This window comes from Fringilla coelebs, assembly GCF_963513975.1.
Source record: "Fringilla coelebs genome assembly, chromosome: 4".
Taxonomy (NCBI): domain Eukaryota; kingdom Metazoa; phylum Chordata; class Aves; order Passeriformes; family Fringillidae; genus Fringilla; species Fringilla coelebs.
Window position 1 is genome coordinate 39,287,837 of NC_140032.1, and position 16,710 is coordinate 39,304,546.

The 16,710-nt window shown below is 37.0% G+C and overlaps 1 protein-coding gene across 3 annotated transcripts in view; it reads right to left on the minus strand.

Moving 5' to 3' along the window:
• KLHL2 (kelch like family member 2) overlaps positions 1-16,710 on the minus strand; it is a 53,509-nt gene that overhangs the window by 12,826 nt on the left and 23,973 nt on the right. For all 3 annotated transcript variants that reach the window (XM_084204235.1, XM_084204234.1, XM_084204236.1), the window contains 2 exons: positions 7,047-7,209; positions 7-116 (listed from right to left, as the gene is read on the minus strand). In XM_084204235.1, coding sequence (XP_084060361.1) covers positions 7-116; positions 7,047-7,209 — 273 coding nt within the window. The remainder of the gene's footprint in view (positions 1-6; positions 117-7,046; positions 7,210-16,710) is intronic.

Sequence of the window (16,710 nt, forward strand, 5' to 3'; positions counted from 1 at the left end):
TCTTACCTTCTCCTCTGAGGCAATTGTGAGTTTGTCACTGGATATCAGACTGCACACCTGCTCTACACCAAGATTGAGGTATTCTTCACTGAGTACGACATCCGAAAAGTGCTGTTCTGTTTGGAGGACAAGAAATACACTAACATAGAGCAACAGGTCTCCACATGTATAACAAGCATAAACACAGCAGGAGAAAACAGAGGAAAATGATTCAATATGCAAGCCATTTTACCCTATCTAGAAGCAATATATTGACTTAAAACGTTTTCTATAAATTAAAGCTTGGTCTCACAAACAGCTTTTATATTTAAACATTCTTTAACTGAAATATTGAAGCACATTATACTAAAAGTATTGTAGCAATTTTCAGATGCTTGCTTCATCTCAGTATTTGTCCTTGAGAATTACCCAAGTCTCGTTTTACTAAATTTGTACGCAAAAATACAGAAAAAAGACTCCAGACTCCAACAACATACTCTGTATGTTGTTGACAAACATGTTTTAAATTTGAAGTTTGACATGAACAATGGTTGATTCTTTAGAACCAACCAGCAATGTCATCCAAATCCTGTTGCATCTCTCAGAGCTTCTCCAAGGTCATAAAGTATTGCATATTGCAATCTCTACGGTGTGCAGAAAGTATGTAGATTTTCCTAATTTTTTTTAAAACTCAACTTGAATAAAACTGAAAAAATTTAAAGTTTCCAAGTTGTCAGTCAGTCATTCAGCTGACCCCTCCCTTCCTTAAAATTGCTTTTTATGGCATTCTTTTGCTTAAAAAGTAGTTCCAGTCAGTAAAATTATTTCTCCCCTTCTTCTGCTTTTCTTAACAGAAGTCAGAAGGGACAACTGTTACTAAGAACTTAAGAATTCTCTCAAAATTAGAATAAATAAAAAGAGGCCAGCAAATATACTCAAACCAAAGAACATTTTATAGCCTTTTCAATTCCTGCATTAGTACTACTGTAACTAAGACTCCATACTTGAGAAAGTTGACTAAGATGTTAAAAAAGTTAAAGAATGCTGAATGCTTAAGCTCAAGAAGTCTAATTTTTCAGTTCAGCTTTGCAGGGTACAAAAAACCAGCTGTTTTAAATGCAATGATCATCAGTACAAGACCCTCTAGTTCTGCAGCATTCTCTCATGATGGACAGGTAGTATTTTCTGCAGTACTTCAGGCAATGGAAAAGAAAGGATGAAAAGAAATACTATTGATTTTTGTAACATCCCCATTACTTTTCCACTCCACAAATCTTCTTGTATCTGTTTGCTTTTTAGAAAAGTATGCAGTTTCTCAAGCTAAGTATCTGATGAGTTTTATTGTTTGCAAATAGAAATTGAGAAAGTCAATTTGTATAGATTATTTTTACAATAAACTCCAAATTTTAGGCGACAGTGTCACAAACCAGTATGCCTGCCCGTACTGAGAAGGTGAGTTTGGAAGCAAGCAGAAAGGGGAAGCAACATGCATCCAAATCTCAAACAAATCTGAGGTTCTAAAGCACTGTTCATCTTTTCTTGAGAAATATAATGCAACAGTGGGACACATCCAACAGGATATATTTCATAAATCAGAAATACCTGGTTGATTTTATAGACTCACATACAAAAGCCTTGCTTTTTAAAAGTTTATTTAGATTTATGTGCATTAAGTAGGAAGAGATCCACCCTCTAAACCAGTAGAGGCGAAAGTTGAGAATTTTCAAGGTAATACAATGAATGTGAGGCTGTCTCCGGTTTTCATGCTAGACATAAGAACTATAGAAGAGAATAAAAAAAAACAACCCAGTGCTTGAACAAAAACTGTTTTGCTGCATGTCAGCCTCCTAAAGCATAAAACATGGCACATGGTCAAGGGAAGGACTGAAAAAAGGAGAAACACTAAACCAAACTACTCAATCAACAGCTACAGATCCTCAGGTGAATGAATTACGGACAAAAGAGAAATAGAGGGGATTTCTACATAAATTTTAGTCATCAAGAAAAGAGGTAAGGTAAAATAACTTGTCTTGTAGGAACAAGATCCCTTGTTGTCCAGCAGACCATCGTAACTGATTGACAGATAACATTTGGCAGAAGCCAGTTGCAATTACAGCTACATGGATTATTTAATATAATTAAAAACTGAAAAATAATAAGGAAATGTAAAATTCAATTAAATCCACCAATGGCAATTTATGTAATGCTGGTTCAAGTGTTGAAGACAGAAGGCTTCATTATATATAAAAATCACGCTTATGAAATTCAAACTTTTTGCATCCTTTCAGCGAGAAGGATATCAGCATCTTTGAAATAACATGACTCAGTGCTAAAATTTCAAGAAATCACACTTGGATCCTCTTTTCCCAATAATGATGAAAAATAGTACTGAAAGTCTGTAGATTTTTTTGCCTTCTGGGTTAGGATTTTTATTATCTCATATTACTGCTCCCATCCTGAAAGCTTCAATAATCTGAAGACAGTAACATCAAACATTATGAAAATTATGATTAAATTATTAAATATTTTATGTAACTGTCCCCTGTAAAATCTCAAATTATCTTGGTTTTTATTTATTGCATTACAGAACATACTTCTTTCTTTATGAACATCTCTTAGAAAAGCAAAGAGAGAACTACCCAGATGGAAGTTTCCATGAGAGAACAAAATAATTTTTTTTCCCAAATCAGAATTTTCCACACAGTATGCAACTTTGACAAATTTGTACTGGAATCCTGCCCCATTTCTTGCCTCTTTACCCAGAAATTGAAGCCAGCTGGCTCTAGAGTCTGGCAGCCTGAAAACAAGCTGGCTTAGGACCTGCAGAGGCTTGGCTTCTAAACTCCCACTTCCAAAGCAAGTGGAGTCCTACTTCTTTATTATCAAGACTAAACTCTGACTTAAAAAAAAAAAAAAAATCAATTTTAGGACGATTCTAAAATATCTGTTCCAATTGCATATGAAAAACAGATTTTCACATTTTTGCAACTGAGTCAGTTTCTATCTGAATAGCTAAAGATCTGTCCTTGTCTGCCCTGTGCCAGTAGGGTGGGACAAATGAAAAGAAGTCTTTAACAACAGGAAAAGGGCTAGTAACAAAAATGTCTGGAAGTACAATAAACCATACCAGCGTGGAGAGCACAGAAAGAAAATAGGAGCTGTAAATGTATCACTTTTTGGTATTTGTTGTTCTGAGTCTGGAGCTATACATGCACATTCAGCAAAAAGCACTTGACACCTCTTCTATCCAAAAGGCACACAAATCTGGCTATACAGATTGAGACATTAACTTCATATTTTTCAATTACATAGGAAGGAAAGCTACATCTGAAACCTGCACAGGACATTTTATGCTTTAAACATTATGGATTAATTCACAATGTCACATTGAGATTTTTTGGCTTGGGACAAAAGGCCTTTGCTATTGGCCTATTTTAAAGCAAACAGGACCCCTGTTTGCCTGGTCAAACAGGAACCCCAGCTTTGCTGCAGAGGGATGGGCCCAAGCTCTGCCAATTGGAGAAACAGCAGAAGCTAAAACTGCAGAATCACATTTTTTCAAAAAAAAGCTGTTTTATTTGTAAATTTTATAATTAACTGTTTTTTAGAACACCATGAAATTCACAACAGCCAAGGCAACAGCAGCATAGCAACAGACATTGCTACTCAGAATAGAATCATAGGAATGATGCTGACAACTCCATCCTTTCCACGCCAGGCATACGGATGTACACAAGAACAGTCCACAGAAGACATGCATGCTTCCAAGTCTTGCCAGGGCTCAAGTTTTAGACTAAGAGCACCAGAATCAAGAATGCTGTTATCCCAAATACAATGCAGCAATCCCTGCATCACAAAACACGCTAGGATTCCCTAACAAAGATCTTCAACATCTCAGCACAGTGCTAAAAGCCAAAAAGGTTCACTGTGCCACGTCTCAAAGGACACCACTGCCACAGGTCTCCCAATGCCTGTACTGCCCTATGCTGTGGGTGAAATACATTACCATTCTTTGGTTAAAACTAAGAAATGTGTCAGGACATAAGCACTGAGCTAGGGTCTCTCTAGTCCAAGATGGCACACCCCTTCTCATTAAAAGGTTTTACCAATTTATCTTCAGGTTGTACATAACATTACAACATCTATATAATGCACCTCCTTCTCAGGAAAAATTGTTATTTTGTGAACATCCTCTAACACAACACAAGACATACCCCAGACCAAAACTGGGAGAACAGACTAGCAGTGCTGATACCACATACTCTTCCTAGGAATCCTCACAAAAGGAGGAGGAGAGGCCTCAGCTGTACACAGTCTCTGACTGTGCAAGTGTAACAAGACCCAGAGCAGGACTGCTTGCCGGAACATCACGAGGACATGTGGCATCTCCAAGTTAAATTGCAACAGAAGCTCATTCCAAGTAACCTGTATCAATTGCCCACTGTTTTCAGATCACAGGTGCATATAAATGACTCTCCTAGAAATCTTGCTCTCTGCTGCAAAGGACCAACCCACCACAGGAATATGAAGCTCCAAATTTCATGGAAGTTGTATTTTCATTCCCACTGGAAGGAAGTTCTAGAATTTCACTTTTCTAATAACTTCTGATCCAATGGCATCCATTTGTTTGTATATTATCATTGTCTATTAACAGAACTATCTTTCCACCTCTTTTTTCTAAATCTAAAATAGCAAGTGTAACAAAATAAAGATTGGGAGAAGTTACAAAACAAAATACTTTTCATTTTCACTAGCAGGGAATATTTTCACTACTTTTTTCAATCTAATAGTCCTTTTCTGTACTCATTCTAATTTCTGGAGTCTTAATCCCAAAATGCGTGCTTTAGGAGTTAAGCTGCCTGTGACACAAAGCTTAACTCTGAAATGGCACAGCCATGTATTTTTAGCTCAGACTTTTGAGAATTTTTTTTTCAGATGTAAGAAAGCTGTGACAAAGTACAAAGAGCCATTTGAGATAAGAACAGGGGGAAAAAAGAAGTTATGATGGGTGAGATAAAGGCAGTAAGTAGCCTTGAAAATTCAAGAGCAAAAACATTGACCTGAAAAGGTATAGAACTGTATGAAATGAAATCAGGGAGTCAGCACACAGAAATTCAGCAAGACTGATGATGAGCCAATTCCAAGGAGAAATGAAGGCCAATGCTCCCTCCTTGGTTCCTTTTATCAGGAGTACTGAGCATTCTGGTGCTCAGCCTAGTATCTCGCATGTCCCAACTAGGACCAAGAAATAGCTTCCCTCCTCTTTTCACTTGTTTGTATTCTGCTTGCAGACACTCTGTGCACAGCAAAGGATGCCTGAACAAAGTGATCCAGGGAAGGAGAGCTAACAGGTGGATACAATTCCTGTGCTCTCAAAACACATTTAACCAATACTGCACTCAAGATCTTTATTTCTAGAAAGTAATCTATACAAATATTAGCTTCAACTACTAAACAGAACAAAGATTGTTTAGAAGTAACTGAAGTAGTTTAGAGGTTTAGTTCAGAAGTTACTAGGGCCCAGTCAGAACAGAAGCTGGAACTCAAACTTAAGCAACAGCTATATCAAAATGTGTTCCCTAAAACATTAAATAACTGAACATTAACTCTAGTTAATAAATGTATGTCTTGCTTCCTATTTCAAAAAATGTAATAGCTTTTTGGGTTTTATAGTGTATTACTCAAAGACAAAAGGATTTAATTTAAACCTTTTGCATTGATGTCTAAATAGAAATATCACAAAGTCATTCAGTCATGTGCACATCACAACTTCGTAAGGTAGGCATTACAAATGCTAGTACTTTCAAAAACAATCTGAAAGGCTTTTGAATTTTTTTTAATTGATATATCAATCATTCTTGATAGAAATACTATAATCTCCTGTGAGTTAAAAAAAAAATCTATACCACAAATCAGCATTTCTAGGAATGAAGACAACTGAAAGTATTCATCAAAGTCCTTGCCTTTCTGAGATCTAAATTTATTCAAGGCAATAAAAAGCCTATTTTTTGTACCTGAGTTGAAGTACTTGGTACTCTATTTCAGGAAAATATTCAATTTGAACTCTGTACTACTTGTTAATTATGCTAATTGGTCACTGTACATTTAAGGAAAGTCATGAAAAGCAATGCAGTTTTTCTACAGCTTTATCAGGACATTTAATTTTTAATTCTCTTTTTATTGCTCTTGATTTAAGCCTGACTAAGTGCCTGATCTAAGTGCTAGGAGAAGGAAGGCAGAGAAAAGAGTGGACCTGACTATGCATTCTGACAATACACAGCATATTTTTCTCAAGAGTAAGAACAGACTGTGCATTGCTTTAAAATCCACCCCACAGACACAGCAAATACACAGTAGGAGTTGAGCTGGCAGCTTGTCATACAGGCCAGCAGTACTCCAAAAATATGATGACAATAAGGGAAGCTTTTGGGGGGAATTTGACAGAAATGGAAGGTGGTTTGGTTACAGAGGAAAGATAAGGTTAGTACCAAGCATGAAAATAGGAGAGCTGGAGAGACAGATGAAATACAAGATTCAAGTGGATGAGACTATAGGTACCCTTTACAGTAAGAAATTTCAGGTCTTTGGCTAGATGAACAGGATTTTCAGAAGATAAGCTGATTACATAATACCCAACATTACATTTATTGCTTCTTCACTAGTGCAGTGCAGGGGCTACCCCTCTTCCCAATGCCTTTTTCTTATTTCTTCCCCCATGTAATTCCTACGTACATGGACTTATGGTAGTTGTCAGAATTTTAATTCTTCTTTCCCAATTTCCTTCCCTAAGTGATGGTGCAAGATTTTAAACAGGAAGCTAGCTTCTTTCTGGATTAGAAATGGCTTGGAGCCTGCAGAGTCAGAATAGTCTGTGAAGATGCCACCCCATTCAGCTTAAATATAACTGTGGGCCAGCCAGCACATTTTATTTCTCTCCAAGGCATTCAGGTCACATGCAGTTTTCATCAGGAGACACATGTCTGCAATACCCTGGATAAAACTCAGGTTCCTCTGGAACCCACCCACACTGACACATATCAATGTGTGCTCCACTAATGATGACTTGCCTGCATATGTGTTGGCCTTGCTCAGGAGGTCTGTGCATGCATGCATGTCAGCAAAAGCACGAATCCCCAGGCAGTTGATAGGATGAAGCTGAGATTCCAAAAATTCACAGCAAGTCCTCTTCACATCCTGCAGTTGCAAGAGACCAGCTGCTGGGAGCAGTACCTGAAAAGAGAAGCAAGAGCTGGTTAATGTCCCTATTAAATTCTGATGTTATACAAGAGTATTGTCAATATTAAGAAAACAAAGTAAACCATTAAAAAACCAAGAGCAAAACAAAGGAAGATTTCAGCCAGCATTCTGCAACTGAAGAAGTTAAAACCCAGCAAGAGCATGATTTCACCTCCCTAGAGATACCATTTACAATAACAAGCAACATCTCTACCATTCTGTTCACTGGGAAACTCTTTCCACAAACTGTAACTCACGCTTTATTTAAACTCTTCCCAATAGTCATTCATAAGTTCCCTTCTTGCATTTCCCAGCATTTCATAATTACATCTCAATTCCAAGCCTTCAGTGTTGGATATTTTTGAAAGAAAGTTTTCTAGACCATGATAGAATATGTAAATCTTATTTGCATGCAAGCAGTGGACACTGTACAATTTTTTTGTTACCATCCAATATAAGCATCTTTATGCAAGAGAATCCAGTAAGGACAGAATTCAGCTTCCCTAGAAGTCTGTGACCATCTTGGAAGAATAACAATTCAAGATTGTCTGGTAATCAATACAGACAGGAAAAATGAAGGATCATACATTTAACAAGAGTTTGGTTTGAATATCAACTGCTAATGAAAGAGAAATGAAGAAAAGACACAAATGTGATTGCACTCAGATACACAGACTATTGCTAAGAAAAATACTTTAAAATTAGTTTAAATCTTGGATAATTCTTAAAAGTATTTAGTAAGTCTAACAGAGTAAGTGGAAAAGATGTAATAAGCATAAAAGTCAGTGGCACACAATTCCAAATAACTTTAGTAAGCTTAAAGGTTATTAACTACAACGTTAAAAGAGTACAGTGAAATAGTTTTATTTTAGCATATGTTAATGTAAATGTTAAGATAATATCACTAATACAATTTATATTACGAGAACACAGAATGATTAGTTATAACAGTGAGTAGTTAAATTCTTGATGGTTAATTCTGTGATAAGATCTAATCATTAACTTACATAACAAAAATCAATGCCAGAAATCTACTACAAGTATTTATTTACACAGCTTGCCTCAATAAAACAAACATTTCATACCTGATCACAAATTCAGTAACTAATTCAAGGACAGTCTTAGATAATTTTAGGCACATTATCAGTATAGTTGAGCAAATAATTCTGAGAACATTCCTTGACTGCATAAATGGATGCAGTAGAAAAATTTATAAAATCATCATCAAATCAGAATACAAAATGGAACGGTGAAATTTGAGAATGGCATGGAGGAAATAATTTAATATTTGTATTCACAGTTACCTTGGCATACCTATATGAACAGTAAAGGAATGTTACAAGAACCAGATTACTCTTCATTATGGGAAATTTACATCAGGTCGGAGATCACTAGAACTGAGCTTGCAAAGTTAGAGATTTCAATACATTTTAGTTATCAGAATACAAAACATTCAAGTCTAAATGTATTTTACATTCTGCTGCTAAAAAGGAAAAGAGAAGCAAAGTGCATCAAATTTATCTCGTTGAATTACACATTGGGCTTTGGTTACTAGGCAACAAGAGCTGTGATAACATCTAGCTATTTTCATTTGTACCTATAGAAGTGTTGGTCTGAAAGCCATAACAACCTGCATTCAAAAATACAGTTCCATCACAGTCAGATTTACTCTGCTGAAGCCAGGGACAGAACTAAAGAGGGAAAAAATACCAAAGCAACCCAAACTCCTCACAAATCCATCAGAAAAAAACAAAAGGAAAAAAAATACTACATTAAGACTGCGGTACAGATTAAGTTTAATTGCTGCTGACTCTAAACTGGTCAGTTATAGCTCAGATCTGTTCCAAAAAAAGCCAGCAGAGGGTATCATAACTTTCCTTTAAAGATCAAAAAATACTGTATTGCGCATATTGCTTTGTACTGCAAGAAATGCAGAGGTGAAAAAAATCTCCGATTTCTTGAAAATATGTTCTATGAAAATCTATTCTCAACGTGGCTATTTTTTTTATAATCAAAGAAAACTGAACAGATTATTACTATTAATGGCAAATAAGAAATTAGGAGTTCTCTTTCTTTGTGTCAACATTGTGGTGATGAATCTCAGAATGACTGCTAGATTTCCTAGAGCAAATGATTTAACCCTTATGAGCCTATGAAGACTCTTCCCTGATTATTTCCTTTTGGTTCTCCTTCCTGCAGTGACATGCCTATTCCCAAAGCTCTGTGCACCCATCATGCCAAATAAATATTTCCAACCCCACTGAGAAAAAAAGGACTGTGACCAGGTGCAAGTATTTGTTTTAAAATCCACCTGCAATGTCACCTGCATAGTCAGGAGGGATCTCCTCAAGGCCTGGAACTTGGCTCCATATTTTCACTGGAGTAAATTTCAGCCCTTCACAACAACCCAACTAAACCATCAACCTGTAAATGAGGCTGCTGCCCTCTCTTGTGGCCCTTCAGGTACCTGCCAGGAGTATGTCAGGGGCTGAGGGTACTAATGATGCCTGCAGCTTCTCTCTCTCCTGTTTTTTCCTGTCAGCATTATGACTCTGTTCATCTTTCTGCAGCTGGACACATTCACCTCACATGACAAACCTGTGTTTAGCTTGGAGGTGAGGAGCAGCTGGAACATGCAGGGGCTCACAGGTGCTCACAGGCCCACCAGCTTACCAGGAACACATTTAAAACAGTCCCAAAGAGATACAGGTTGCCTGAGTGATAAACCAACCTCCACAAGGAAAGAAGGCTCAGAGAAGATGGGCATGGGTGATGAACTCAAGGAAGAAATACAAGAATGAGCATCTAGGGGCATAAAATCAAATTTATCTCCATATGAAAGGAACTGGAGGGTGACTTTTCCTTTAGGTATACGGCTGTACCAGTATGCAAACAGCCTTTTCTAAAATAATTGCTAGCACAGCAAAGCCAGGCCAGCAGGGGGAGAAGTACGTATGTGACACGGCTCACTCCCACAAAAAGTGTAAAACTAAAAAAGCAACAGAAGGAGCACTCAAGAGAGCCATAGGCTTGAGAGGGCTTTAGCCCACATATTCCTTCCTGGTGAACTGGAGATGCCCTCCATCCTCACAGTGGGCATATGTAGATCAGCAATGGGAATCGCTTTGGCATAGTGATCCAAATGTATATTTCAAGTGCTGTGTCATGCTTGTGTTGTGATTTCAGCATATTGCAGTATGTCTCTACTAAATCAAAACATAACGCTATGTAGTACCAAGTATCTTCAAAACAGCAAATTTCATGGCAATCATTAAATGCCCCTCAAGGACTATCCAGAAGAAGCTGGTCAGAGCAGCTGCCCTGGAGTGCCTCATACCAGACACGGGTGTTCATCCCACCTAAGGCTGCTAGGTGACCTGACAGGCACAGACCCTTGATTGGTGCCACTTCTTGAATGCACAAGGTTTCAGTGGCTGCCCTGCTAGCTGAGAATGGGAGAACAAATCCAGTGGAAGGAGCCACCAGGATGATCAGAGGGCTGGAGCATGTGACATTACAAGGAAAAGCTAAGAAAACTGAGTTTGTGCAGCCATAAAAGAAAAAAATGGAGACGACATTACAGTCCACAGCTACTTATTGTGAGGGTATAGAAGAGTAAACCAGAGTGTTCTTGAAGATGCATAGCCACAGAACAAGGAAAAGTATGAACATAGGAAAATCTGACTGGAAAAAAAGGAGTTAGGTTGCTTTTTCTGTTTTGTGTTGTGTTTTGTTGGGTATTTTTTAAGTGAGGCTGATTAAGCCCCAGAACAGGTTGTCCCAACCAGCTGCAGAATCTCCATTCCTGGGAGATATTAAAAATTCAGGGAATTGGCCTCTCAACATGCTTTTAAAAAGCTCAATAAAAAGTAAAATTTAAATTGATTAAAGCTTTCTGCCTGCTAATTTAAATCAATTTCATCCAGCAATTTTATATCCATCCAAGCTGTCCTCTTTGCATTCCTTTTGTACCGTGAGGTTCTCCTAGACAGACCATATTGTGATACCTGACATATGAAGATACTTAAGACAATATTTTCTTTACTGCTTTCAAATTTCTTGTAATCATCCTAAAATTTCTGCCAGGAATATTTGCTCAAATTCAAAACCAGATTAAGATCAGTATAATGTCAATAGGAAAATAGTGACAGATCACATTGCAGGTTTTGAAAACAAGATCCCACAACATAAACAAACCCAAAATTTCTCAGAACACTGAAGCACTTTTCAAGCAAATAAGCCAATAAAAATCAGAGCAAAGAAAACAGATCTGAGACATTAGACAAGACACTAATCGAGGAAAGCAGATGCATGAGAATGCAAACACACTACAATACAACATAGAAGCTCACAGAAGAGCAAGTTACCTCCTCACTAATCACAGATATTGCATATTTTCAGTTACAATATTAAAATGAAATAAATTTGAGACAACAGCAGTTATGTTAATGCCTGTAATAAAAAAAAATCTTGAGGAAATAGATTAAGGTTTAACATTTATTTTTAAGTTTTAAATAACCATTTCAGCATACTAAGCTCCTTTATTTGCTGTTTACATTATCACAGCACAGGGAAGAAGGAAATTAACATAGTGGTTAAATATAACCCAAATGATCTTATTTTTTTATTCTCATCTACATGCATCTGTGCCGTAATTAAAACTGTGGTTTGTAACTGAAGTGTAATCTAAATTCTAGTAAAATCATTCAGCACAGCATTGAAATTATGCTATTTAGGAGTATGCATACAAAAACACAAAAATAGACACAAATATTTTAAGGCATCTGTGGGATAAAATGTGGAAGTTTCAATTTTGGAAAATTCAGCCCTGCTTGAATTTCTGTATGAACATGTGCATGTTAAGCACGGTGTTCCAGTGTTAAAATACAAAAATAAGAGGCTGCACTGGAATTAAAGACGTGCATGAGCTGCAAGTTTAGAACATGATGTCATGAAGCCTATGAAGTACATCTTCTGGATATCTCAACATCCTCAAGGCTATTGCGCAATGAAGATGCATTAATTTTTCCTTGAGCTTAATGAGCCCTATGCAAATAAAAATAAGGTGCAGGTGGTAGTTTCATAGCATCACAGGGGGGAATCAGCTCAAGAAACAGTCCCATTCCTTCACATTCCCCTTGTACTAGATACAAATTGGTAGAGCACCACTTCAGTAGAAGATGATTGAATAATCATGAAAACGTAGTGTTTTAAATTGATCTAAAAAATACTACGCAGCTCCCAGCTTGGAAATCAGTGTGACAGATTAAAATGAAGGATAAGGAAAAAGTGTTTTACATATCTGCTTTTTAGCTTGCATCATAATCTGTACTTAAGAGTCCACTTCAGTTAATGACATGCAACTGATAGGAAGTAATTTGCTCAAAAAGCAGCTTTTGAAGAGACAGCACCTAAAAAGATTAGTCTGAATGAACTACTAATTATTAATAAAAACATTAGGTACAGAGGTGGGTTTTCTGTTGTTTTCTTGGGGTTTTTTTGAAAGGGGTAGTTGTGGATGTTTTGGGAGGGATTTGGGATCCACTTAGTGGCTGCTGAAGTGCAGAAGCAAGATTCATGAAGCAAAAGAAATTACAGAAGAGTCACTTATTTAAGTGATACACTAAAATGAGGGATATCCATCTAGTCTGCAAGGGAGAACCATGCAGTCTTTCTTGGCTTCAGGGTTCTCCTACATCTCTACCAGAAAGTGCCTTAACCACCACATGAAAGTACATTTTGGCATAAGGTTTCACACAAGAGAGACAGATTGATTTCCTAGTCTGATGGTTATTTCTGTTAATAGGCAGGAGCTTCGCCTTTCATATCCTTTTCTTCTCTTAACACATACTGCCAATAGAAATGAAACATTCTCTCACTTGGAGTAAAACATAATGAACCTAAAAAAATTTTAGTTAAAGTTTTAGATTTTTCTTTCAGTGAAAAAAATTGCAGATATTTTGATTTTATAGGAACAAAGTTCTTGATTTGAAGTTTGGCCACTGAATTTAAGTATGTGTATAGTAAGTAATCTAAAATGAAAGCTCAGAATCCTTCATCATACTTTAATTAATTCAGTGTTTAGAAGATTACACAGCTGCATAAAAACACCATCATATTTTCTTAGGGACAGCATAATTTAAACAAGACTAACTCGAGTCTGAACAAAGCTACTTCTGATATTGTGTCACTCAGGAACTGGACAATTTCTTCTTTAATTACAGCACCAGAAGTGCTATGCAGTCAGATCATATACATAGCTACCCTGCAGAAGGATTAGAAGAAGCTGAAAAGATTAAGTAGGCAGGATAACATAACTCGCACTGCATGGATTGCTTTCTTCCTGCAAAGGCTGACCCACATAAAGAATCGCTGCATCAGCTGCTGCTCTGAGCTTTCAGAGAGCTTCTGCCATGGCACTGAACTGCAGCAACTCAGCCTCCAGCGCCAGACCAGCCTCAGCCCACACCCCACTGACACAAACAATCACTTTGGGTATACCAAAGATCGCTACGATAGAATCGTTTCCAAAGGATGGCCTAAAACTGAAGATGCAAAGGGTTGACAAAAAACTAAAAACGTTCATTTGCTGTTTCCTGAAGTATACGAAAAACCTTTGATGAGGTGGGGAGAGGGGAAGGAAGGAATTGTTGGTTTGCTGGGGTTTTTTGTATGTTACAGACTGACTTGTGACAAACAAGGTTTGTTCTCCTAGGATAACTGAGCATTTTCTGGCAATTTAAAAGAGAGGGCTTGAAATGCCATTCGCAAAATCCTAAACATGGGCAGGAAACAAACAGCAGCATAACTGGGATAGTAGATTGCGAACATTTGCTTGCTCTATTATTTCATTCTCTGGTACAGAAGACATATACTACCAAGTCTTAAAGTAATACAAAACCAAGAACTAAGGACAACAGAAATAGCATGAAGTAGAAATTATTTCTGTCCATGGTGCTTATCTTCAATACAAAAATTATGTCAAGATTAACATCTAATATGCAGTAAATGGTCCTTCAGTGGACTCAAAACACATTTGATTACTTCAAGCTTTTACCATAATTATGTTTTTGTAGTTTATTAAGATAATCTTTTACTTATCATTCAGTTTCCTACGACAGACCATAATTATATTCTAGAAATGTGACAGAGGATTTCCTCGGAAAAAAAAGCATTAGGCTTAGTGACAAATTTCATAAATGCTTTAATCTAGATGTTGTGCTTTAAAAATTCAGGTATGTAGAGCCAAAATTCCCAAAGTAAATAGCATCTACAGCTTCCTATTTGATTTTTCTTTGCAGATGCATGTTTAGTACATACATTTCACAATTTAAAGCCCAACCAATATCAAGAAAACAGAAACATTTTCAAGGAAGCCTTTATGCAGCTTCCATCTTGCATGTCCTGAATCTACCTGCAGGTAAGAGAGGTCAACCATGGAGTCTCTTTAAGTGACCTAATTTACTCATAATAAGCACCTTGAATTTTACAGGGAGGTGGACAAGCACACATACATTCATTTGAGCAAATGACCTCTGCCTTTAAGTTGTCAAGGGCTACTTTTCAGGTTTTGCCACAGGTAGCTTAATGGTCATACAAAGAAATAGAGACATGGATGCCTACAGTAAAAGTTGTAGCTGAGAGAAAAGTAGCTGCTTTCATCCAACTTGACTAGAAGCATCTCTAGCCCTGCCTAGCAGTGGGATGATTTTAATGACTCAGAAAAGTTGTACAAACTGTCGGTCTGAGAAGGCAGTTTACACACCTCCATTATTAATGTTTAGCTAAAGGGCAACCACATCCCATCAAGGCACGATGAAGGCATCAGGTTTTGGGATCACAAAACTTGTGATGTCAGTACTAATTACTTCTGATCTACCCAACAGTCATCATATCTGATACTCTTTTTTCCTTTTTTTTCTTTTTTAAAAAATTATAGAATGGCCTGGGTTGAAAGGGACTTTTAAGATCACCTAGTTCCAAACCCTCTGCTACTGGCAGGACACCTTCTATTAGACCCAATTGCACAGAGCACCATCCAACCCAGCCTTAAACACTTTCAGGGATGGGGCAGCCACAAATTCTCCTGAGAAATAGTCTACTCAAGTCTGTAAACTCTTTTAGGTCACACCATACTTAGAGTTTGTTGCTGTAATTCTGCTCAATGGAATCCCAATCCCAGGTGGACCATAAAACAAAGAGTTAAAAATAGCTTCCAGGCTAGTCTAGAACTTCACAGTTTTCCAGAAGAATGTTTATATAATAGGTAAAATCCAGGCCTTAAACATACTAACCTTAAACATACTAACAACTCCATGGATGTACATATATGTTTTGTGCACTTCTCCAGCTATTCTAAAGAAAAGCTTGTTATCTTTCAGCATTTTACCCTTTACAAGTGTGTATGTAGTCTTTGAAACAAATAGACACCGGAAGAAAAATAAGAGTCCTATTTTAGTCAACTCACAGTCAACCTAGAAAAGGCCTGAATTCCCTTCCTCTCTCAAAAGCTTTTCCACGTCTTTAATGGCTTTAAGCCTTTCCCCAAAGCATGCTATTCCTGTCATATTTTAGACCATCCAACAGTGTTCCAGGTGATAATGCAGATTTCTACAGTGACATGCTGTAGATACTGCTGTGCCATTTTTTATGCTCCATTTTAAAGACACTATTTTACAATAGCAGAAGTTTTTCTAAGGTGACTTCAGTATGTTATTCTATACTAGGAAAAGCTGTTAATGTAAAACATAGCAATATGTAGGAGTAATTCAATTTTTTTCTCTCCGTGCATTACTTTACACTTTCCAACATTAATTTTGGTCTGTGATCATGATAGCCTGACATCTAGCTTAGCTAGAAAGCAGTGAGATTTTCTATTTTTGTCTGATCTTGAAAAAAATACTTAAACCAGTTCACCACTTACATATTTTGCTACCTGCTTTCCAAAACTAAAGGAAATAGGTCCTTTGGAAGCCTGTGACACATTACAATCACTTCGATACCCAACTATTTATTCCTATTTGTTCCTTTCCTCCCTAGGGATTTTTGATCTATTTATTGCTCATCATGTGACAATTTAGGAGGGACTATAACTAACTTGACTTTCAAAAGCCTTTGATATGGTTATTTCTGGACCACTCTAAGAATTACAGGAGGTTTTTAGTAGCTATCACACAACTCATTAGTAGAATTCTGAAACATATGAGAAGTTTGAACTTTCCTTATCTCACCTGCCAGTAACAAAAAACAAATCCTTGATAATCTCTATAATGCTCAGGATCACTAATGACATTGTGATTTACTAAAACATGAGCTGAAATTCCAAGGAATAGCCAGCTACAGAACATAACATTTTCATACAGTCTCAGCCACCTCACTTCAAAAGTTTCTTTTCTGTGGGTATGCAAGCATTATTTTTACAAATATGCCTATAAAATCCTATTTGCTCTAGTGATTGGATATTTTTATTCATTTGCTTTTGCACTTCATCTTTTG